Source organism: Loxodonta africana, chromosome 12, assembly GCF_030014295.1.
Source record: "Loxodonta africana isolate mLoxAfr1 chromosome 12, mLoxAfr1.hap2, whole genome shotgun sequence".
Lineage (NCBI taxonomy): Eukaryota > Metazoa > Chordata > Mammalia > Proboscidea > Elephantidae > Loxodonta > Loxodonta africana.
The window spans coordinates 72790261-72814285 of record NC_087353.1 but is presented as its reverse complement, the minus strand read 5'-3'; the positions used below and the strand labels follow the sequence as shown (position 1 = coordinate 72814285).

The 24025-nt window shown below is 48.3% G+C and overlaps 1 protein-coding gene across 4 annotated transcripts in view; it reads right to left on the bottom strand.

The window, feature by feature from the left end:
• The window catches only part of ABCC1 (ATP binding cassette subfamily C member 1 (ABCC1 blood group)), a 175242-nt gene that overhangs the window by 36209 nt on the left and 115008 nt on the right, over window positions 1-24025 (bottom strand). For all 4 annotated transcript variants that reach the window (XM_010601238.3, XM_064295633.1, XM_023540926.2 and 1 more), the window contains 7 exons: window positions 18851-18997; window positions 16150-16237; window positions 11530-11605; window positions 9070-9196; window positions 6134-6310; window positions 4632-4799; window positions 1849-2032 (listed from right to left, as the gene is read on the bottom strand). In XM_010601238.3, coding sequence (XP_010599540.1) covers window positions 1849-2032; window positions 4632-4799; window positions 6134-6310; window positions 9070-9196; window positions 11530-11605; window positions 16150-16237; window positions 18851-18997 — 967 coding nt within the window. The remainder of the gene's footprint in view (window positions 1-1848; window positions 2033-4631; window positions 4800-6133; window positions 6311-9069; window positions 9197-11529; window positions 11606-16149; window positions 16238-18850; window positions 18998-24025) is intronic.

Below are 24025 nucleotides of genomic sequence, written 5' to 3'. Positions count from 1 at the left end.
AAACAAAATGAACTGGTGCTGGTCCTGAGACCTTTGTACTTGCTGTTCCCTGTGCCCAGAACACTGTTCCCCAGATTTTCTCCTCACTGGGTCCTTCCCAGCTTTCCAATGCCAATGTCTCCTCCCCAGAGAGAGCTTCCCTGCCCCCGTCCGAGTCACCACCCGTCGCTCCCCAGCCCATTATCCCATTTTTTAATTCCTAGCACTTAATGCTGGAGCCCTGGTAGAGCAGGTAATAGAGCTCAGCTGATAACCAAAAGGTCAGCAGTCCAAACCCACCAGCCGCTCCTTGGAAACCCTATCGGGCACTTCTGCTCTGTACTATAGAGTCACTGTTTGAGTCAGAATCATCAACTCAATGGCAGTGGGCAATGGGTTGTCCTTAATGCTACCTGAAACCATCTTTACCTGCTGATTTGCTTATTGTTTGTCTTTCCCACTAGATTCTAAGCTCCATGAGGATAGAGGTTTGCCTATATCACGTTTACTGCTATATTCCCCCAAACCTAGAACTGTACTTGGCACACAGTAGGTGCTCAATAAAGACCTGTTCAGTGATTGACTGAATGAAATGAGCAAACAGCTCTTTCCTGGTGACCCCCCAGGGCTGCTGTACGGCACAGCTCAAGGGGCCCATTCACACAGACTCTGATGTCAACGTTGCCTGGGGATTGTGCAACGTGTGGCCCTGAAGCCCGAGCCGCTGAGGACAGTTTATCTGAGACCTGCTTGGGGACCAAGTACCAAACACACCCCAAGGGCCACAGGAGTCTAATTAGCTCCTGGGGAGGCAGGTGGCTTCTCTTAAGCTCCGTTCTTTTTAGCAGTAGCTGAAACAAAAGCAGAGTCTGCCAGACCAAAGGTGTGGTCCTTTGGGGCCCAGAAAAAGCCTCTGAGGCCCTCTTCTCTCCCCATGTTAACACAGGGTCAAAGCGTCAAGAAGGGAGGCATCTGAGGGTTCTTAGGGATGCCGGTGTGACCAGTGGAACCCCAGGAGCCTGGAGAGGCTGTAAACCCACCCCTGAACCTTAAACCAGCTGCTAAGAGAGTACAGGCTTCTCAGAAGTCCCACCCGGTTTGCTTCAAAGACAGGATGAGGTCTGGGCCCAGAAGGACTCACAGGGTACCTCCAAGGCTATTCCAGCTTCCAGATTCCTGGACTGTGAGTGCAGACCAGGCAGGATGGCTGGGAAGTGGGAGGTTCTATCTTGACCCAGCAGATGCATAGGGGTAAAAGGAGGGCACACTGCCCTCACCAGGGTGGTAATAATAACAGCAATCATTTGTCAAACACTTACATAAGTGCCAGGCCCCATGCCGGAGGTTCTTTGTACTTCAGCACATTTCATCCACACCAGATGCCAGTGAGGAAAATGAGGCTCAGGGGCTTTGAGGGAACAGCCCAAGGTCACAGCTAAGAAGAGTGGCAGCCGGCATTTGAACTCAGGCCCTGCTGACTCCATGCCTGTGTATTCAACCCTCGCATCTGTTCTGAGTTATTCCATGTACTTCACTGGAGTCTCATGGCCACCTGTGAGCCGGGAGGCCCAGGGCCACATTACAGGAAGTACTAGAATTTGACCTGCGGTCTGACAACTGGAAGCCTAGTGCTCTGGTGACCCAACTATACAGCACTAAGGCTCCCTCTCCAGTCAGCTCTGGAAAAAGTAGGACAGGACCCCCAGTATGTTCCTGAGGGTGCCTGGCCCAGCTCCCACACTGATGTAGGGGACTGTGTTAGGCAGACACGAGCCACCATCCCAGAGCAGCTGGTAGGAACCTCAAAGAGGCAACTGGGGCTCTTTAAGGTGTCACCCTTTGCCAGAGGAACCCACAGGCTGCCCCTACCCTCGTCCTCTGCATCCTGCTCCTGCTCAGCGCTGGCGTAGGTGCGCAGAAACTCAGCAAAGGCCCCATCCCGGGCCAGCAGTTCCTGGTAGGAGCCCATTTCGGAGATCTTGCCGCCGCTCATGACAATGATGACATCCACCTGTGGCAGGTAGCTGATGCCATGTGTGACCAGGATCCGTGTCTGTGGGCAAAGCAGAAGCCAACCATGTCAGCACATATGGGAGATAAAGCCCGGCTCAACACAGCAATGGAAAAAGGAGGTAACTAGTGAACACGTCTGCAGACGGAACTCAAGGATTAAAGCGGAGCACACGACTGGGATGGAAACACGCATACACTTTGAATCCACAGGGACATTCATTCAGTGCATGTGTGCTGAGGGCCTACTATGTGCCAGGCATGTCCTAGGAGCCAGGGAAGTAGCAGGGAACAAAACAAAGATCCCTGCCCCAGACTCCAGGCTGGGGGCAGATAACAACCAATATAAGTAAAACACAGGGTGGCCAGGACATGAACGTATAGCAGAAAAGGTATACACAGGTATAGTGAGGGTGCAAGAGCCCTGGTGATACGGTGATAAGTGCTCCGTCGCTAACCAAAAGGTCAGTGGTTCAAATCCACCAGCCACTCCACAGGAGAAAGATGTGGCAATCTGCTTTCATAAAGATTTACAGTTCTCCTCTATCTTATAGGGTCACTATGAGTCAGAATCAACTTGACAGCAAGGGGTTTAATTTTTTTTTGGTTTATACTGAGGGTGGGCAGTTTGCAATTTTAACAAGGGTGACCAGGGAAGGTTATTTTTTTAACCAAAAACCTGAAGGAGGAAGGGGGAAAACCTTCCAGGCATGTGAATAAATCAAACAATGATGCAACTGCAGAACAATTTGCATGGGATGGCCCAATTGTTAAAAGAGTAACCCCTTACCCCCCACTCAGAGACTGTGGTGGTGCAGCAGTTAAGAGCTCAGTTGCTAATCAAAAAAGGTCAGCAGTTCGAATTCACCAGCTGCCCCTTGGAAACCCCATGTGGCAGTTCTCCTCTGTCCTATAGGGTCACTATGAGTCGGAACTGACTCGACTTAAGAGGTTTGGTTTTTGGTTTTACCCTCCCCCTGCCCAAAAAAAAAAAACTCCCACAGAATTTGTACTTTATATGTTTTACACAAGTATCTGAAGAGTGTGGGAGGAGATATTCATCAAATTATTATCAGCAGTTACTCTGGAGCAGGGGTCTGCAAGCTCTTCCTTAAAGAGCCAGAGAGTTAAGTATTTTCAGCTTTGCAGGCCATTTGGTCTCTGTGCAAACTATACAGCTCAGCTGTACAGCACGAAAGCCGCCACAGACCGTATGTGAACGAATGGGCGTGGCTTTGTGCCAATAAAACTTTATTTATGGACACTGATATTTAAATTCAATAGAATTTTCATGTTACAAGGTAATATGCTTCTTCGGATTTTTTTTCTCCATTTAAAAACATAAAAAGTATCGTGACTAGGAGGCTGTAGTAGAACAGACAGCGGGCCAGATTTGGCCCGTGAGCTCAAGTTTGCTGACCCTTGCTCCTGAAAGAGGATTTAGGGGTAAAGGATGAAGGGCGAACGATTTTTTTTCTTTATGTATACTCTTGTATTTTTTTTTATTTTGTCACCAGGGGCACGTATTACTTTGATAATATTTAAAAAAAATTTTTTGTTTAATATTTAAAAATATTTAGACAGTTTTAGTGGCATGTACGGAAATGTTTGGAGCCCCTGGGTGACGCAAACGGTTAACATGCTTGGTTGCTAACCAAAAGGTTGGAGGTTCGAATACACTCGGAAGAAAAGCCTATTTCCCAAAAACTCAGCCTTTGAAAACCCTATGGAGCATAGTTTTACTCTGACACATTTGGGGTTGCCATGAGTCAACTGGTTTTATGGGAATCCTCACAACAGGTTAAGTGACATGACGCTTCCCGTATCTAAGTATGACACGACGACCCTATTAAAAAGGTTACACACACAATGAAAAGACTAGAAGGAAGTAACACCTCTGAGCAATGGGATTATGTGTAATTGCTTTTTTTTTCCCTGTTGTTGTCGTCAGGTACTGTCAAGTCGGTTCCGACTCACTGTGACCCTATAGGACAGAGTAGAAATGCCTCATATGGTTTCCGAGGAGCAGCTGGTGGATTTTTAGTTTGCAGCTGAGCTCTTAACCACTGCACCACCAAGGCTCCTGAATCCTCATGACGTGAAGCCCCATGATGAAATGACTTGCTTTGTGGATGCAAAGGACAGTGTGCTTTAAGAGGCATGGCAACTTTTATAATCTGGGGGGGGAAAAAAGCACAATCAAGTGTTCCCACATGCCTCCAAAGAAAGCCACAGGAGCCATTTCCTATCTCAGGAAGACACAAGGCCATTTTTCTGCCCCACGCCTCCATCCCTCGGCTACACACTCCTTGGCTCAGTCCCAGGAGGTCCTAGAAAGGGATTTCCTCTGGAGAGATGCCCCATTACTTAATCAGGAGGGTGGACCCCCTTGGCCAAGTGGGCGCAATGAGTCAGTACAAAGGGTTCACCCTATAAAGACAAGATCGAGAAGGATGCCTTAGGAAAGCTTCCAAGGGAAGCATTAGACATTTATTTATAAAGTCCAATAAAAAAAAAAGGGGGGGGGGATGTGATGGATTCCTAAAGGGAACATATTCTGACTCAACCAAAGAGGGGGACAGAGTACCCCTTAGCCCCTGCCTCAGCCCTGCCCCCACCTCGGCCCGCCCTTCAGCTGGTACCTTGTTCTTCAGCATCCCCTTGGGGCCCACCACATTTTCAAATATGTGCTTTCCCACGTGGGCATCCACTGCTGAGAGGGGATCGTCGAATAGGTAGATGTCGGAGTTGCAGTACACAGCCCGGGCCAGGCTCACGCGTTGCTTCTGGCCCCCAGACAGGTTCACTCCCTGGGAAGAAAGAACCAAGGCAAAATGTGGATTTCCTGGGAAACCAGGAGACTCAGGAAATGCAGCTGAGCCACCTGACGGTGGTCTGCTCAGAGGCAGGAGGGCAGAGGACCCAGGGCTGGTGCCCTGGAGGGCTGCTTCCACCTCCTCCTGTTTCAGCCTGGGGCTAAAGCCATGGGATTGCAACCCCACGAACATGGGCTCAAGTCCCTGCTCCACCGCAGCCAGGGTGTGGGACCATGGGCATGAATGAGTCTCATCCACATGGAGCCTTCACTGCCTCACCTGAAAAATGGGTAGAACAGAAAGAACCCGAGCTTTCTGCAAGCCTCTGAAGAGAGCACCCGGCGGGGGCGCTCAGTAAGGGGCGGCTGCTGGCACCTAATAGTGTTGGCTCAGGAGAGGCGCTGAACATAGGCAGCAGTGGATGTGGATGATATGATTGTTGTTGCTGTCTTGGTTACTGTTAGGAGCTGGCATCTTCTGCGAGCCTACTCCAGTGAGGAGGCTGCACCCCACGGAGGCTGAAATCTGGCCCCCAGCCATCCCAGTCACCAGGGGAAGGGCATCGTTTGTTAATGTGCACCAGGGTACTGCATGAGCCAACAGTGGCTCCGGCTCTCCTGTGACAGATAACGTGTCATTTCTGTATTTGGTTGGGGAACTACAGTTAACCCACTCACCCGTTAACTGCACAGCCCCGCTCCTAAAAGATGCCCACCCTGCCCCCACACAGTGCAATCCTCAACTGGTCACAGGGATGGAGCAGGACCGGGCAGTGTTTCCTTCCCTTGTGCATGCAGTCACCGTGAGTTGGGGGCTGCCTCGACAGCAGCTAACAAACAAGGACATGGATATTTCAAACACTGACACCTTTCCTCCTGTATCATGCCCTTTGTCATGTGACTTTGTACACACATGACAACAAAGGTAGAGTGTACTTCCTGGTCCCCTGCCTTTGGGCTTGGCCAAATGACTTGCTTTGTGGCTGCAAATGACAATGTACTTTAAGAGACATCACATGTATTTTTTGCTCTCTTGGGTTTCTTCTGTCACCACGAGAAGAGCCCCCACTGGGTAGCTGCTGCCCCCTCAGCCTGGGCCCCCACAGAACTCATGTGGGGCAAACCTGAGCCAAATCTGCAGTCTGCAGCCGAGCTCAGCTGCCTGTGGTGAGAAGCAAAGCCACCCAGCTGAGCCCGGCCTGGACCAGAAAGTCTATTCAGAAACTCACGAACATGAGAAGAGTGCTGCTGTAAGCCACCAAGACTTTGTGGTTATTTGTCACACGTCAATAACATTGATCCAGGGACCACAGCTGAAGCTGTACTGACCTTCTCACCAATCTCTGTTCGGTCCCCAGTGGGCAGGATCTCCAGGTCTGGGAGGAGGGCACAGGCCTCTATCACGGCCTTGTAATACCGCTCCTGCAGCGGGCGTCCGAACAGGATGTTTTCTTTGAGGGAATCATTCTGGATCCAGGCCTGCTGGGGGACGTAGGCCACTGAGCCCTAAGTGGCAGACGGAGAGAGGGCAAGAGAGACAGACATGATTAACAAGACAGCAGCCAGCCTGCTCACCTGCTTCACAGGACACCTTCATCACACCTTTGCACAAGAGAGAAACTGAGTCACAATGGACTACAGATGCCAGAGCTGGGATCAGAACTCACACTAGGTCAGCAGCTGCCTCCATTATCAAGGTTTAAAGAGCTGCCGCCTTTGTTGATGAGATTACAGTTATACATTTAGAAACGATTTAGTTAGTACCTACCAGCAGTACACAAAACCCCTGCCTCTACAGAGTGGACGGCCATGATGTAATCAAAAAATTATGTGTTACGGTTGTGGTAAAAGCTAAGAGATAAAAATAGATGAGATCTTTAAAGAAAGAGAACTTTTTACGCTGGAAGAGCAGGGAGAGATTCCTTGAAAAATTTTCCTTGAAGAGACTGAAGCAAGAGCTTCTGTATCAAAACTGCTGGTTTTAAAGGTTATTTTGTTTCTATTTCCACCGGATGTACCAAAAACCAAACCTGCCGATTCCAACTCACAGCAACCCTATAGGACAGAGTAGAACTGACCCATAAGGTTTCCACGGCTGTCATCTTCACGGAAGCAGGCTGCCACATCTTTCTTCCGCACAGCAGCCAAGCCCTTAACCGCTACACCACCAGGGCTCCACCACATAACGTAAGGTGTCGAGAATGGCATGACAGTAAGGGCTAGGATAAGGATATTTGTTTCATGTGTTCTTTAGCAATACAAATACTGAAATTAGTTTTTAAAAAATAACTTCAACAAGGGTGATCAGGGAAGGTAATTTTTTAACAAAAACCTGAAGGAGGAGGTGGGGGAACCTTCCAGGGATGTGAATGAATGAAAGAATGATGTGGCTGCAGAATAATTTCAGTCCCTTAAACAAGGAGTGAAAGATGAGGGTAAGCTAGTATGACAAAGGTGGGGGGTGGGACACGAGTATTCTAAGCAGAAGGGACAGAACAAAGGCCTAGAGATGAGGAGTGCTTGGCACATTCACGAAACAGACAGGCCTGTGTTGATGGCAACATGGCATGGAGGCAAGACAGGCAGGAAATGATCTGGAGACTGAGGTGGGGGCCAGCTCAAGGTGGGCTACTGCTCATGGGGGCGTGGGCTTTATTGGAAGGGCCGTGGAGCCACTGAAGTCTCTTAAATATGGGAGTTGTAGCAGGACAAAGCCGTGAGTGGCATCCAGGTGCCACCTCGATGCTTCATCTTAATTCTCAAGTGACTCTCATGGATTAAACTGTATTCCCCGCCCCCCCCAAAAAGGCCTTGGAATCCTAACCCCTCTACCTATGGAAGGTCTTTGGGTGGGGCAAACGTTTGCACGCAACTACTAGCCTAAAGGTTGGTAGTTCAAACCCACACATGGTGTGGGTTCCATGGTGCCCGAGAAGAAAGGCCAGGTGATCTGCTTTCACAAAGATCACAGCCAAGAAAACCCTATGGAGCACTCTGCTCTGTAACACATGGGATTGCCAGGAGTCTGAATCAACTCTACTGCAAGGTTTTTACACGTGTAGATGTAATTCTGGTTGGAAATAGGGTTTTCTTTGTTATGTTAATGAGGCATCCCAGGGTAGGGTGTGTCCTAAATCTAATCACTTCAAGGCAGACAGAGAGAAGCATGCACAAACTGGGGGAAGAGAGACTCCATGTGAAGGAGGAAGCAGGGCTACAGCAGCTCACAGAGACAATGGCCTTCCCCCAGAGCCCACAGAGAGCCTTCCCCTAGGGCTGGAGCCTTCAATTTACACTTCTAGCCTCCTAAACTGTGAGAAAATAAATTTCTGTCCTTTAAAGCCACCCACCTGTGGTAATTCTGTTACAGCAACACTAGGAAAGAGGGTAACTAAACTGCTGACCCCAACATCCTAACTCATAAAAAAAAAAAAAAAAAATTTTTTTTTTTTTTTATACGAGGTCAAAATGTCACAAAGCCTCATGGTAGAACCTATGCTAATTAAGAAGTGTAGATAATTCAGGCATGGTCTCCATAAGCCACACCAACCAAAACATTTGGAAAATATAAAATTTCAAAACACGTTTCTAAATCTTCCCTTCCCAGGGTTCGAACCGCTGACCTTTCAGTTAGCAGCCAGGTGCTTTAACCACTATGCTACCTGGGCTCCTTCTGTCTCTACAGGTCTGCTTATTCTGGACATTTTATATAAAGGGAGCTATGCACTATGTGAAAACCCTGGTGGCGTAGTGGTTAAGTGCTATGGCTGCTAACCAAAGGGTCGGCAGTTCGAATCTGCCAGGCGCTCCTTGGAAACCCTATGGGGCAGTTCTACTCTGTCCTATAGGGTCGCTATGAGTCGGAATCGACTTGACGGCACTGGGTTTGGTTTTTTTTTTTTTATACACTATGTGGTCATTTATATCTGATGTCTTTCATTTAGCATAACGTTTTCAAGTGCGTTAGAACCACTAAGCTTTAGGCTAGCAGTTGAAGGCAAGCTGTTTGCGCCACCCAGGGAACAACGGTTCCAGGATATGTAGTGAATAAGTGACATCAAAATCCCCACCTTTTAGAACGATGCAGAGAATAGCAGAAAGAATGAGAGAGCAAGAGACAGAAGGAAGCGATATTAGGAGAGAAAGACCCTGCTGCCATCACTTCATGCACAAGGACAGCCATGTGAGAAAACACAGCAGCGTTCTTGTTCTTCCTCTCAGGCAGTCCGACCACTGCCCCCGACCCGTCCAGACCCCAGCTGTACCTTGATAGCCACGTGCCCCTCCACCTTGTCCATCTCGGCCAACAGCGCTGAGAGCAGAGATGACTTTCCACAGCCCACTTGGCCCACCACGGCCACCAACGCACCTTCCGGAACCGAGAAAGTGATGCTGAAATGACATCACACACCCTGTTATGTTGGCCACGCTGCTGTCTGAGTGAGCCCAACAGGCTGATCCCCCTGCCCACTGGAACCTGGCTTTATGGGCGTAAGACACAGGTACTGAGTGGAGCGAGAGACGGAAGGCAGGGCTATTAGAGGCATTTAAGTGAAATTCCTTCCACCACGTCTACCGCTTAGCTGGACCCAGTGAACAGTCTCAGGGGCTTCCTCATCTACTGCAGGGTGACATATGGCTGGAATACAAGTGCAGCTGACAAAATGGCAGCCAGGGAGACCTAACAGATCAGGTGATGCTCAAAGAGCTGAAGGACAGGTGATAACTCTGCCAGAGGGCACATGCAGGCGGCCTGAAGGAGAGGACAACTCAAAGCAAGTTCTGAAGGAGGAGTAAGCCTATGCCAGGCACAGAACCTGGCACCAATGTCAGAAAAGGCCCAAAGGTGTGAACCGGCAGGGTGTGATCAACGACTAACGCGTCAACGACAGAGGACGAGGCAGGGAAGAGGAGGCTGAATGTGAAGACGTGGGTGGGGGCCGGGCCGGGCCTGGGAAGACCTCGAAGGACGCCGTGCTAAGACGTTCATGCTTCACCAGCTGGGAACCACTAAGGTGAAAGAACCTGAGTTTTAGGAAGATGTTGCTACTGAAATCGTTTAACAAATACCAGTAAGTAAAGCCCAGAGGGGACTCCCAAGCTTGGAACTGGCATCTGCCTATTTGGCAGTCTGAAGAACGGTGTCTTTTGACGCTGTGAGCTCTGACCCAGCTCCAGGTAGCTATGGTCAGAGAAAGAAGTGTTGCATGGGAGGCTGGTGTCAGAATTGAACCCAGACATGGGTAAGTGGGAATTTTAAATTTATGCTGATAGGTTTCAGCAGAGCTTCTGGGCTAAGACAGACTAGGGAGAAAGGCCTGATGAGCTACTTTTGAAAATCAGCCACTGAAAGCTTTATAGATCACGAGGATCAATCGTTGGAGGAGGGCATGGTGTTTGGTGAAGTAGAGGGCCAGTGAAAGGAGGGAGACCCTCAGGGAAATGGAGTGATGCAACAGTCACAATGATGGACTTGAACATACTGGCGAGTGTAAGGATAACACAGCACCGGGCAACACACATTTCGTTCGGCTGTACATAAGGTCACCGTGAGTCGGAGTCGACTCCACGGCAGCCATCTGTGTCTATAACTGGTTGCTGTGAAGGGAGTAGATTATGGGGCCAAGGAGAAACAGGAAGCCCGGTTGGGTGGCTAATGCCATTGCCCAGGCAAGATCTGAGTAATATGATAGGCTGAGGAAAGGAAAGAGTTGGATGGAGAAAAGACTTGGGAGTCCAGGAGGGCCAGATGGCTTGGATCAGGAGGGTGTTTGAGACTGGAAAGATGAAGGAAAGGACATGGGCACAGATACTGATTATTTGGTTGGGGAGCAGGACAAGAGAGTAAAGCTAGATACAAGGAAGAACTTCCTAGACATCATGATTCATCATGAATTTTCAAGGGAGATTTTATACAGACTCTTTTCTTTGGAGTTTTGTCTCCCCGCAAGGCCCCCTGGATAAAATATAACAGGTAACTCTTTAGCGGGGCAGGACGTATATGTGGCCTCCTCAAAGTCTCTCTGGCCCCATTCTGGGGACTCCTTAAGGAGGCCTGAAAGAGTCGTTGAGCAAGGATCCTGTGTGCTTTGGAAAGATAAGGCCTGGGGTGGGTGAGTGAGGCACCAGTCTGGGAGGTGGTGAGAAAGAGTGAGCTCGGTGGCCCAGGGGCCTTGGGGAGGACAGGGAAGGACGGTTCCATACTGGCAGGGTCACAGCCTTGGCCTGGCTAACCCATCAGTGCACGCTGTCCCTCCAGGCACAAGCAGGTGACCCAATGCGGGCAAGTGACAGGCCAGTGGCCTGCTGGTGAGGTAGGTAGGACACACACCTGTAGATGCTGGGGGCCATCTGCTACCATGAGGGGAAAGGCCACCTGAGAACAAAGCAAAGCTGGGCGAGAGCCCTGGGGGCACTGCATGAGCCCATGGATCCCACCATACCTGAGCTTGGAACTTCTCAGTTATGTAAGCCAAAAGCTTCCCTTCTTTTGCCTAAGCCTGTTTGTGCAAGGTTCCTGTTGCAAACAATCAGAGGGAGCCCTCTGTGCCAGGCACAGTCTTATCTGCTCCTCACCACAGCTCAAGAAAGCGGGACCAGCCCTATTTTCCACATGGGTAAACTGAGGCTCGGAAAGGCAAAGTGAGCTGTTCAAGGTCCCAAAATTAGAACATGACAGGAGCTCAAACCCATCTTTGAACACGTGTGTGCACAACCGAGCTTACCCACTCAGTGTGGGTGGGTCACTCCTGGCCCAGGTGAAGGTGGCGTTTCTCACGGTGATACTGTTCATGCCCCCACCTGGAAAGCACCAGAGACAACATGTCAGGGGTAGATGAAGTCATCAGATGCAAGAGAGCAGAATGCTCTTAATTTTCTTTTTTCTAATCAAGTGGTTCAACACTTGGCACTAGACATTATCTGGTTACATCAGCCACCTGCTGAAAGACGAACCCAAACTGGCAGTTTTGGAGATGGCCCCAGACCCAGAAAGCAGAAGGAAACCACACGAAAATGCTGCCTTGAAAGAGAAGAGCTTGCATCATTGGACGTACAACTCGGGAGAGGCAGGTGGGCCCACGAGGGTGATGTGCTGCAAGGGGACCCCTCAGCCTGCCTGGGCCTGGTCTGGCTGGGGGTGTTGAGCAGAAGCCAAGGTCAATGAGGGAAGCAGCAGAGCCCCTGTGCAAACAGAGCCCCCTTCATTTACATTCAAAGCAGGACCCTTAGCCCTTCCACGCCTCAATCACAGGCAGCCTCCTAGCATCTCCCTGCATCCACTCTTGCCACCCTGCACTCACCACACCACAGCAGGTCAATCTTCCTAAAAGACCAGACACGCACGATAAGCTAAAAAAAAGCAGACTCCTGAACAGGAAGTGCGGTTTTAAGGCATCAGGGAAGGGAGGGCTGTGCTTAAGACAACGCATTAGTGCAAGACGACCCCATGTGATTCTAAGCCTCCCAGCACCTCTGTCTTCATTTACTTTTCCTCCCTCCTTATTATCCTTTTATGTCATGTCTATTATTTAAAAAAAAAAAAAAAGTGACTCTAAACTATGAGCCTCCTTAAAACCACCTGGAGATAAGAAGGGGTATTTTTTCAAGTTGTCAAATGAAGAAATAAATTCTCCCACACATTAAAGAGACAAATGCCTGGGGTGAAAGGTAATTAGTTATTGGCTAACCTAACCTTCCTCCCTCATCTCCCTTGAAACAGAATGAACGCAGAAACTGGAAGGTGCTATTTAAGAAATTTAAGTCGCTCAGGTCAGGCAAGCTACAGAGTACAGGGAGACTTGGCCACCAAGCTGCCTCCAGGACAGCGTGGATAAATACCTCAGGAAGTCAGCACGACTCTGAGACCTACTAGGGCAGGAAGAAGGGGTGGGGCCCAGACGGAGGTATCAGGAGGGCAAGGGGTTTTCAGACACTTGCTATGAGCTGTGAACAACTTCAGCAGCAACTTGAAACCTCCATCAGCTGCTTCATATTTCAGCTCATTGTTTGGCAGAGATATTTGACCCCTGAGCAGATGGCATTGTTCCCACAGTTCCCACATCTTATGAGGGGATTCACTCTGGATAGCAGAAAATGGATGACCACAGGCCAGGGATGTCAGAAGCAATTTTCCAGCATCCACTAGGGCAGTGGTTCTCAACTGGGGGTGACTGTCCCACACAGGACATTTGGCAATGTCTAGGAAGTCCCTGGGTGGTGCCAACAGTTAAGCGCTCAACTACTAGGCCAAAGGTTGGCGGTTCACCACATAAACCAGAGACTCCATCAGCCTGAGACAGGAAGAACTGGGTGGTGCCCAGCTACCACCACTGACTGCCCTGATAGGGAACACAACAGAGAATCCCTGATAGAGGAGAAAAGTAGGATGCAGAACTCAAATTCCAGTAAAAAGACCAGACTTAACGGTCTGACTGAGAAAGACCCTAGAGGACACGGCCCCTGGACTCTCTGTTAGCCCCAAACTAAAACCATTCCTGAAGCCAATTCCTCAGACAAAGATTAGACTGGACTATAAGACATAAAATGATGTTGGTAAGGACTGTGCTTCTTAGTTCAATAGACACATGAGACTATGTGGGCAGCTCCTGTCCAGAGGTGAGATGAGAAAGGCAGAGGGGGACAGGAGCTGGCTGAATGGACATGAGAAATACAGGGTGGAGAGGAGGAGTGTGCTGTCACATTATAGGGAGAGCAACTAGGGTCACATAACAATGTGTGTAAGTTTTTGTATGAGAAACTGACTTGAATTATAAACTTTCACTTAAAGCAGAATAAAGAAAAGAGAAAAAAAAAAAAGGTTGGTGGTTCTAAACTGCCCAGAGATGCCTTAGAAGATAGGCCTGACAATCTGCCTCCAGAAGGTCAGTCTTGAAAACCCTCTGGAGCAGTTCTACTCTCCACACATGGGGTCACCATGAGTCAGAATCAGCTCAATGGCAACTAACGACGAAGAGACATTTTTGGCTGTCATAGCTTGAAGAGGGACTGTGCTTCCAACGTCTAGTTAAGAGGGCCAGGACCTCCTACAATAAATGCACAGGACAGTCTCCACAATTAAGAATGATCTGGCCCCAAATGGCATAGTGCTGAGGTAGAGAACCCTGCTCTGGGAGGGTTCAGACTCATACTAGAGAACTAACAGCACCACGATCATTTGTTTAGCATCTTCTATGCCTGCTACCACTGCACTGGGTTGGTTGGTTTTTTTTTTGTATGCCTGCTAGGTATTTTAGGTATCACTGAAGACACACTGGAAAGCCCACCAGGTGCTGGGCACTGCTCATGTATTTTAACTAATCCATACATACAATCTTTCCCCTGATAGTACTGACTGAGCTCTGGTGCCAGACTGCGTGGGTTCAAATCCCTGTGCTGCCACTTACTAGCTGGGCAGCCACGGGCAAGTTACTAAACTTCTCTGGGCCTCATTTTCCTTGTCTGTAAGACATGATGGACGATTACAAACTTGACCTCCTTGGGCTGTGGGGAAAGTAAATGAGGCAATACACGAAGAACACTTGGGACTCCCTTTACCAAGAGGACCTTCTAAGGAGAGTGTCATCATTGTTGACCCTTAACGTCTACAACCTGTGACATCAGACTTTTAAAGGGTTTTACATGAACGGTGTTACTGCAATTTTTCTAAGCATTTTTAAAAGGGTAACACAATTATGTTTATATACTAATGCTGTTAAGAAAGATCAGCCATGAAAAGTTGACAGTATTCATTAGGTTTTAAATGAATGGAGCAGTTCCTTGTAATAACAATTGTGAAGTAAGGAAATAAAACCCTAACTTAAGGTATATTCAGTTAAAATGGTTAATGTATTTTTAAACTGCTAAGAAAAGCAACTTTGTACATCTGAAGTTTTTTTTTTTTTTGAACAGCTTTTCATCTACAATGTGGGGCTTAACCCTTACCAAAAAATGGAAGTTGGCAAAACAACCTTCTAGCGCAAACACCTTTTTAAATGCATGATGGTAGCCTAAAACTTGGTATCTTTATAAAGTATTGTAATACCGGGAGAAAGATGTGGCAGTCTGCTTCGGTAAAGATTACAGTCTTGGAAACTCTCTATGGAGCAGTTCTATTCTGCCCTATAGGGTCGCTATGAATCTGAATCAGCTCGATGGCAATGGGTTTTATGAGTTTATTGAATAAAACCAAAACCAAACCTGCTGCTGTCGAGTCGATTCCAACGCATAGTGACCCTACAGGACAGAGTAGAATTGTCCCATAGAGTTTCCAAGAAGCGCCCAATAGATTTGAACTGCCAAGCTTTTGGTTAGCAGACATAGCTCTTAACCACTACACCACCAGGGTTTCCTTACTAGATATAGTTTTATGCATAACTGAAATAAAGCAACCCTATAGGACAGAAAAGAACTGCCCCATAGTTTCTCCAAGGTGTACCTGGTGGATTCAAACTGCTGACCTTTTGGTGAGCAGCCGTAGCACTCTTAACCACTACGCCGCCAGGGTTTCCAGGCATATAGCAGGTGCTCAATAAACTTCAGCAAGGCAACACAGTACAACAGGTAGAGCAGACTCCGCTGACCGGCCGCTGGGTGCAAATCCTGCCTCTACTTCTGATTAGCTGTGCAATGTCAGGCAAGTTACTTGGGCCAGTTTGCCCATCTGTAAAATGGGCATTGTGACAGCCCGTCTCAGCAGGCGGTGGTAGCAGATGAGTTATGAGACCACGCAGTGCAGGAGCAGTATGTGACAGGGGTCACTGCTGCCAGTGCTACTAATAGTCATCTATTTATTTATTATTAAGTAATTTATTAATGTTTATTAATTTATAAAGTGCCTGGAGTTTCAGCTGCAAACAAGATCCCTGCTCTGGGGAGTCAACTGGAAAATGAGCAATCAGTAAGCTAAAAAATTAACAAACCTTCCAGTAAAACTCACATAGCACCCTGCCAAGAAAGGCCTCTTTACCCCCATTACCCAGGTGAGAAAACTGCGGCTCGGAGCAACTAAGTGACCTGCTCAAATATACACAGCCGGTGGGTGGTGGAGGTTGGAGAGGCTGCAAGGCCCTCGTGTGTCTCTCTGGCCTGTCCTGAAGGGATCCAAGGTCCCAGGCCTGGAAGCAGATGCCCAGGGGGAAGCCTCACCCAGTGGCCACCTCCCAGCAAGAAAGCAAACCTGTGAGTTCATCCTCCCGGATATGTAAGGTAAGAGAGAGGTCTTCCCTCGCCTTCTGGTCCCCTCTGCAGAGACCTCGCTCCCTGGGGCCTTGCAGACAAGCTGCCAGGAAGAGCCAACCCCAAAGGCAGCCAAGAAGGGGCCACATCTCAGAGGGGCGGACACATACCATCTTTGGCAGGCCGCCGCTCAATGCTGCTGGGCTCCAGCTCCTCGTGGGACAGGAAGATCCTGAGGCGTTTGAGGGAGACACTCGCCTAGATGGAGAGCAATTACAGGGTGTGGTGATGTTTAAAACGATTTCTAAAAAGCAACATGAAGCTAGCTATACCTATAAAACAGACTGAAGCTAGCATTCAGGGGTCACCCCTGTGTACAAAGGGGACCCCATCCTCCTTTATTGCTGAAGACTCCAAGTTTCCCATAACAAACCTAAGTTTTAGAATCAAAAATAAAACATGTTTTGGGGTCTTGTTTGTTCTGCTTTAAAAGCACAAAGGTAGCATGAAAAAGAAGGGCAGAGGGCCTATCCTAGACTAAAAAGAATGTAAGATTTATGGTGATGGGAAATTTGACAACAGTTATGAGTGATTGTTGCACAACATCGTTAATATAATTGATATCACTAAATTGTACACCTGAATGAAAGGTGCTGAATTGGCAAATGTTGTGTTATATGTATTTTTACAACAATTAAAAACAAAAGGAGCATGAGAGTCCTAAGGACCAAATACAGAAATAGGTCCTGATTCAAACAGCCCAGCTGTAAGGACATGCTGGAGATAATCTGGAAAATTTTAACGTGGACTAAGTATTATTTTAAGGAGTCCTGACGGCACAGAGGTTAAGCACTCAGCTGCTAACCAATAAGCTGGCAGTTCAAACGCACCAGTGGCTCTGTGGGAGAAAGATGTGAGTCTGCTTTCATAAAGATTTACGGCCTGGGAAACCCTATGGAGCGGTTCTACTGTGTCCTACAGGGTCACTATGAGCCGGAATCAACTCCACAGCAATGGGTTTGGTTTAGGTATTATTTTAAGAAATTACTGCTAATTTTGTGAGGTCCAAGGAAAGTATCATAACCACGAAAGAAGAGATGCATGCTGATGTATTTACAGTGAAGTGTCATGAGGTCTGGGATTTCCTTCAAACTTCTTTGGCAAAGAAAGGAAGGAAGTGAGGGAGGGAAGGAGGAAGGGAGGCGGTGAAAGGTTAGATAAAGCCAATGTGGCAAAAGGTTGAGAACACTGAATCTGGGTGATGGGAACATGGGGGCTCATTACACTAGTCCTTCTACGTCTATGTACATTTGAGATTTCTCATAATAAAAGGTTTTTATTTTTAATAAAGCCTACAACCGGAATATCATCATCTTAAGGCTGATTCATCTATGTGGCTGAAATTGGAGCTCTCCAAAATGAATGTGTATGATGCTAAAGAGAGTGTGGAAAACACTAGTAGCAGAAAAGTGGTAGGAGCCGCTTTAAATACTGCAAAAGGGTCACAAACCAGACAGTTTCCTCTCCTTAAAGAGCCATTCGCGTGCATTTTAGGGATTCTAGGGGGTCTACCCCCACAAAAGAAAAAAAAACAACCAGTTGCCAACCAATTTCAACGTCAGAGTAAACTGTGCCCCACGGAGTTTTCAAGGTTGGGATCTTTTGAGAGCAGACTACCAGGTCTTTCTTCCCAGGCACCTCTGTGTGGGTCTGAACCACCAACCCCCTGGGTGTGTTTGGTTACTAGTCAAGCACCTAACTGCCTGCACCCAGGGACTCCATCCAAAACCTCAAACCCACTGCCATCAAGTCGAATCCAACTCATAGCGACCCTACAGGACAGAGCGGGACTACCCCACAGCGTCTCCAAGGCTATAAATCTTTACAGAAGCAGACTGCCTTATCTTGTTCCCTTGGAGCGGCTGGGGGGCTTGAGCCACCAACCTTTCTGGTTAGCAGCTGAGTGCTTTAACTACTGCACCACCAGGATTTCTCAGGGACTCCATAGGCAGAAGTTTTTCAAATGGTGGGTCAAGACCTATTGTGGGTGGTGAAACCAGTTTAGCAGATCAAGAGGTGCATTTTTTAAAAAACAGGACAGTGTAGTGTAGGACAGGACGGGCCAGGACATCGCAAGGCAGGGCAGAACAGCACACAGTATTTCAGAAAAAATTTCACAGAGCAAGAGAAAGCCTTGTTGCAGTAAACGTTTGTTGCTGAGGTTCCCTGCCAAGAAGTAAAATGTATTTACTTTGAGCATGATCAAAAAAGCATGAAAGTCCATTTATCTGAAATACCTAAAAAGGCAAATGTTTAGAGACCAAGGCTTTTTAGCGGTTACGGGGATGGGGGGCACGGGGCGGAGCGGGGTGGTGCACAGGAGGCACTGAGCTTCCCCTTAGGGCAACAGGACAATTTAGCAACAGTGGTGATTGCTGCATAACGTGGCCGTAATCACAACATCACTGAGCTGTACACGTAAAACGTGTTGAATGGGCAACTGTTTTATTACGTAAATTTTTGCTACAATAAAAAAAAATTATTTTGTTAAAAATTGGAAAATACCTGGAATGTCATACACCAAAACGTTAACAGAAAGTGGTAGGATTATGAGCAACTTCAAATTTCTTTCTTATGCTTATCTGTATTTTCCAATTCATCTCTAATGGATATAAACTACTTAGGCAATAAAAAAGTTTAAAACTTAAAAAAAAAGGGCAGGAAAGCTGCGGCTCTCGTCCTCACCAAGCCCACAGGCACAATGGGAATTCTGATTAAAGGAAGCTGTATCGAGGGGCACTTCAGTGCCTTTGGCTTGGTTTCCTCAACCCCAGACGCCCCCTCGGAAGTCCTCCTGGCCTTGCCCTGTACCTGCACGATGCTGCTGATGACCATGGGGAGAATGTTCAGGGGGAATCGCAGGATGTTGAACAAGGCCAAGGACACGAAGGCTTTCTGAGCATCCAGGATGTTGTCCTTGTCGATAGTCACGTAGACGGCAAATGTAGACAGGGCCACCTGGAAGCAGAACACCAACACCCATGACTGTCCTTGCATGAGCGTCATAGTCACGATCGCAGGAGCAGCCAATACTTCTGCTGCAGAGCATCCAGCCTCCCTGTGGGGTATGCAGTGGGCGACAACTGTGTCTGGCACACAGCAGACGCTCACTCAACACACACTCAGAGAATGAACTGGATAAATGAGTGACCAGGAGCCCAAAGCCCTGGCCTCTCCCACCTACCTGCTCAGCGACATGCTGGCTGGGCATTCTCACTTTCCCTCACCAGCACCAAGCACAACTAATCTCACCTCTGAGCTCTGCCTGCAGTTTCCTCTGCCGGAAACATTCTTCCCACCCTGACAGGGGCCTGGATGCCCCTCACTTCAGAGAGGCCTGCCCTCGCCACCGCATTCTGCCCAAAACAGCCCACCATCACTCTCTATCCTGTTACCCTGGCATATTTTTCCTAGCATCTATCACTTACATCGTAGTGTTATAATTTATTTGGTATATTTATTAAATATAATTATTTATCATCTGTCTCCCGCTGTGGTGCGATGGATCACTTTTGTGTGGCCTTTCTTGCCATGGTCTTGTAACAATCACATAGGTGGGACTGTGCTAGTAGGGTAATTGTGGCCCACCAAGAGGACTGGTCAGTTATGCCATCTCAGTAGACTTCAAAAAAGTGCCAATTCCAGAGCAGGGAAAGGATCCCACCACCACCAGGGTGGGAGAATCAAGAGCAGACCATGTCCTCTGGACCCAGGATTCCTGCACTGAGAAGCTCCTGAAACCAAGAGACCAACAGAGATACAGAGAGAGAGAGAGAAGAGAGAGAGAGGCAACATGAAAACACTGAGAAGCACTGGCAGAGAAATGGCAGCAAGAGAGATCAGCAGGAGACGGCGCAGCGGGCTTCCTGGCCCAGGGAGCAAGAAAGCTGAGTGCCTTTGGGCCGAAGCTTACTGACAGAGTAGGGTGCCTCTGGGCAGTTACTGGCAGAGCTAAAGGAGCTTTGTAACATTTCCCTGAGCAGGGCAGAGGCCAAAAGGCCAGAGAGAGGTGTGCCTGTGGGCACAGCTGGGAAGAGGCTGTCCTGATGGAAGACCTGTATCCTGAGCGTTCCTGAGCCTGAATTGTAACCTGTTACTTCCCTAATAAACCCTACAGTCCTGAGTATTGTCTGTGAGTTCTGTGTGGCCATTACAATGAATTATCGAACCCAGCACAGTAGCAGAGAGTGCTGTGGGAGGTACGGTTGGTGTCAGTATTGGTAAAGACGGCAGAGAGAGGAAGCATGTCTGACCTCCGCCTCGTAGCAATCAGCCTTGGGCTGTTGACCTTGGTTCTCCTTACTCTTGTGAAAAGAGAGGAGATGAGACACCACCCCCACACCATTTTTACATCACTTTTGTACGTGGCTGCATCTGTGATGCCTTGAACAAGACCAAGCACACGGTAGGTGCTCACTAAATACTGACAGCTTGAATAAATAAGACCTGGGACACGGGACCCCTCTCTCCATGCTTCCATCGTCTCATCTGTAAAATGAAGGTGAAGAGTTAATGCCATTCTTTAAAGTTCCTTCCAGATCATATAAAATTTTATACCCCAGGAAACGAACAATTAAAAAGAAAGAAGGATAAACATTAATAGCCACAGGATCTCCCCAGGCCACTCTCTACTCCACAAACAAAGTCAGACTTGAGTGAAGTGGTTTCCAGGGTTTCATAACAAAGTTCAGAAACGACCTTAAGTTGGGGTGGTGGCTTGAGACTGTAGCATCTTACACGCTACACCTGTCACCTCTCCCGGAGAAACAATGGCCCCTGAGAACTACACGCCAGGCTGCTTTTCCTGGGAAGGAGGTACAAGAGCAGTGCATGAGATTTCTGTGGCCCGACATGTGCTGGGTAGACCTGCCCAGCCCACCCCTGGTGGGAGGAGGCCAGCGCCAGGTGTTGCCAGGGAAGGTTAACGGCAGGAATCCTACAAGATCACCCAGTCTGTAAGATCATGAGCAATCTGGAAAACCTTGGTCCCTCGCAGGTGGACAAAAGCTCCTGCCCCCATTTTGGCCACATACTCCTAGGTTCATTCAAGGTTTCCCTGGGGGAAATAGATTCCCTGGGTCCCTGGCTTCTTGAGCTCAGGGCAGAATGACGAGAAGTCAGGAGGTTCACACTAGAACCCTGCTCGGGGGTGACTACGGTCCTGGGTCTTCTCAGGGTCTCAGCTGCCTCATTTCTTTGTACCCTACCAGGAGGCAGCAAAGCTTAAAAATTAAAATCATCAAGTTCTGCTGCATATCAGCTGTGTGAACTTGAACCTGGGTATGTCAACCTCTATGAGCAAGCCCCTCTTTTCCCCTCTATAAAATGGGAATCATGATACACCTTTGCAGGGCTGCTGGGAGCATGAGTAAGGTGGATTACGTAGGGTGCTCAGTACAGTGCCTGGGGCACAGAAAATGCAATCTATGACAGCTGTACTTCTTCTTATAGGACTAAGTTCAAGGCCTCTGGTCCACTCTTCCAAAGAATCTATTAACCTGGTCCCAAGAACAACAGGCTGGGAAGCAGAGGTGGTTCCTGTTCTGGCTCAGACATTAACAAACTAAATGATGCTGATGTAAGACACAGAAATCTTCCAGGCTCCACAGCCAAAGGTGAGGCAGGCACTCAAGACACCAGCGCTAAAAGGTCCCCAGGATATCTGCACACAGTGGCTTCCCTCGCACAAGCGTAAGGATGCCCTGACCTTCTTGTCCAAAGACATTCTTTACTCAAAACATTTCCAAACAACGGCACATAAAAAGGAATGAAGCACTGATACGTGCTACAACATGAACGAACCCTGGAAACATCATGCGAAGTGAAAGAAACCAGACACAAAAGACCACGTACTATGTAATTTCATTTGTTTGAGGTATTCGGAATAGGCAAATCCAGAGTGACAGAAAATAGGTTAGTGGTTGCTCAGGATTGAGGAGGAGTCCACCGGGTGGTGCAGTTAACGCACTTGGCTGCTAACCGAAAGACTGGAAATTAGCAGCTGGAGGTGCCTTGGAAGAAAAGCCGGGTGATTTCACTTCTGAAAAAATGAGCTGTAGAAAATCCTATGGAGCATAGCTCTACTCTGACACACATGGGGTCACCATGAGCCAGCACTGACTCAATGGCAACTGGCTGGATAGGGCCAGGGTGGGGGCGGGGGTGGGGAATGGGGATAACTGCTGCCGAGTATGGGTTTTTCTTCAAGGTGATGAAAATGTTCTGGAATTAGATAGTGGTGATGGTTGCACAGACGTGCGAATATACTAAAGAATACTAAATTGTATACTTTAAAATGGTGAAATACATCTCAATAAAAATAATATACTAAAAAAAACCTCTCCAAAGTCAGCCTATTTTACTAAATTAGAAGCCAAAGTTTTGGCTGGGGCCTCAGGGCCCACCTGACCTGAAGCTTTCACTTCTCTGTAACTTGTCTGGCATTCTCTCCTATTGCTCTCTCCCACTCGCTCCTTCTGTTCCAGCCCTGCTAGTCTCCATGGTTATTCCTCCTACATGCAGGCACGTCTCGCCTCAGGGCCTATGCACTCACTCTCCCCTCCATCTGGGTCACTCCATCACCTCCTTCAGGCTGTTTCTCAAATGTCACCTTCTCAGTGAGGCCTTCAACCCCTCTACTTAAAAGTGCAAGCCTTCCTTGTCCCTCTGACCCAAATCTACTTTTTTTCCACAGCACTTAAGACGGTTTAGCATACTGAGTGGTTTATTATATCTATCTCTCCTGGTTAGAACGAATGCTCCATGAAGGCGGGGATTTTTACCTGTTGAGTTCACTGCTCATACTCAGCGTTTGATGGATGGGTAGATGGACGGACAGATGAACGGATGGTTGGATGGATGGAGGGATGTTTCAATGGAGGGAGGGAGGTAGGGAGGGGCGGATGGACGGACGGACGGATGGGTTTGCCTAAGGGCAGGGGATGACACTCAGAGGTGTCCTCTCAGCAGTGGAGAAGGCCAGGCCGAGGTGTTCACCAGATCATACCGGCCCCCTGGTAACCAGAGGCCCAATCAATGGGGTGGCTTCTGGCAGCACAGGGTGTACACAGAGATGGAGCAAAGTCACACCGTTTCTGTTAGATCCACGGTCCTGACTTCTCCAGAAAGTGAAGATCATTCATTCATTCATCCACCAGTTACTGACTGAGCACGTACTGTGTGCCAGGTACTCTGTGCTGGGGAGAGGGGAGTCAGTTAGTGGTGGCAATCCTGAGACTCATGGTCTAGGGGAAAACAAGGATATTAACCAGGTTCTCTAGCAGGAGGTATGTGGAAATGTGTGAGGCATGTGGGGCTGTCAAAGACTGGGGCAGCAGGTGGCTGGGGGCTGAGGTTTGTCGCTGTCTTGTAATGGGCGAGGGCTAAGGATCTGGCAAGTCCTTCCCACAACGAAGAACCGTCCCACCCAAAGTGCTAATACCACCTCCACTGGGAAACCTGGCATTAAGCACACAGGCTCCAGCCCACCAGCACCAAAAAAAAAAACCCTGATTTCTTTTTTGTAGACATCTGTAAGTTCTGCCTGTCCAGCATCCACTTTCCAGTTTCTGATAACAACACCCCAATTTTCCCATGGGGAACTGAACCTCCCCCAGTGTCACAGCCTACGAGTTTCAGCCATGGCTGCTCCCCTCTCCTACCTCCCACAGAAGCCTGGCCAACATGATCCAGGCCTTGCTAATGGAAACATCTCATCTCTGACCAACCACAACCAATGAGACTCAATCTCACAGCTTTTTAGTAACCACTGGGGAAAAGGGCTATCTGACCACAGGAATTGCTGCAGAAAGAGGATGTAAGGCTGGAATTGCTGGCAGGCACCATGCCATCATACAGTAAGCCATCTGTCTGATTAAAAAAAAAAAATAACACCAAGAGAAAGCAGAACTGAGAGACAGAGAGGGAGTTAGTCCTAACATCATCTTTGGAGCACCTAGATCCAGCCATGCCTGAAACCCTAGCCAT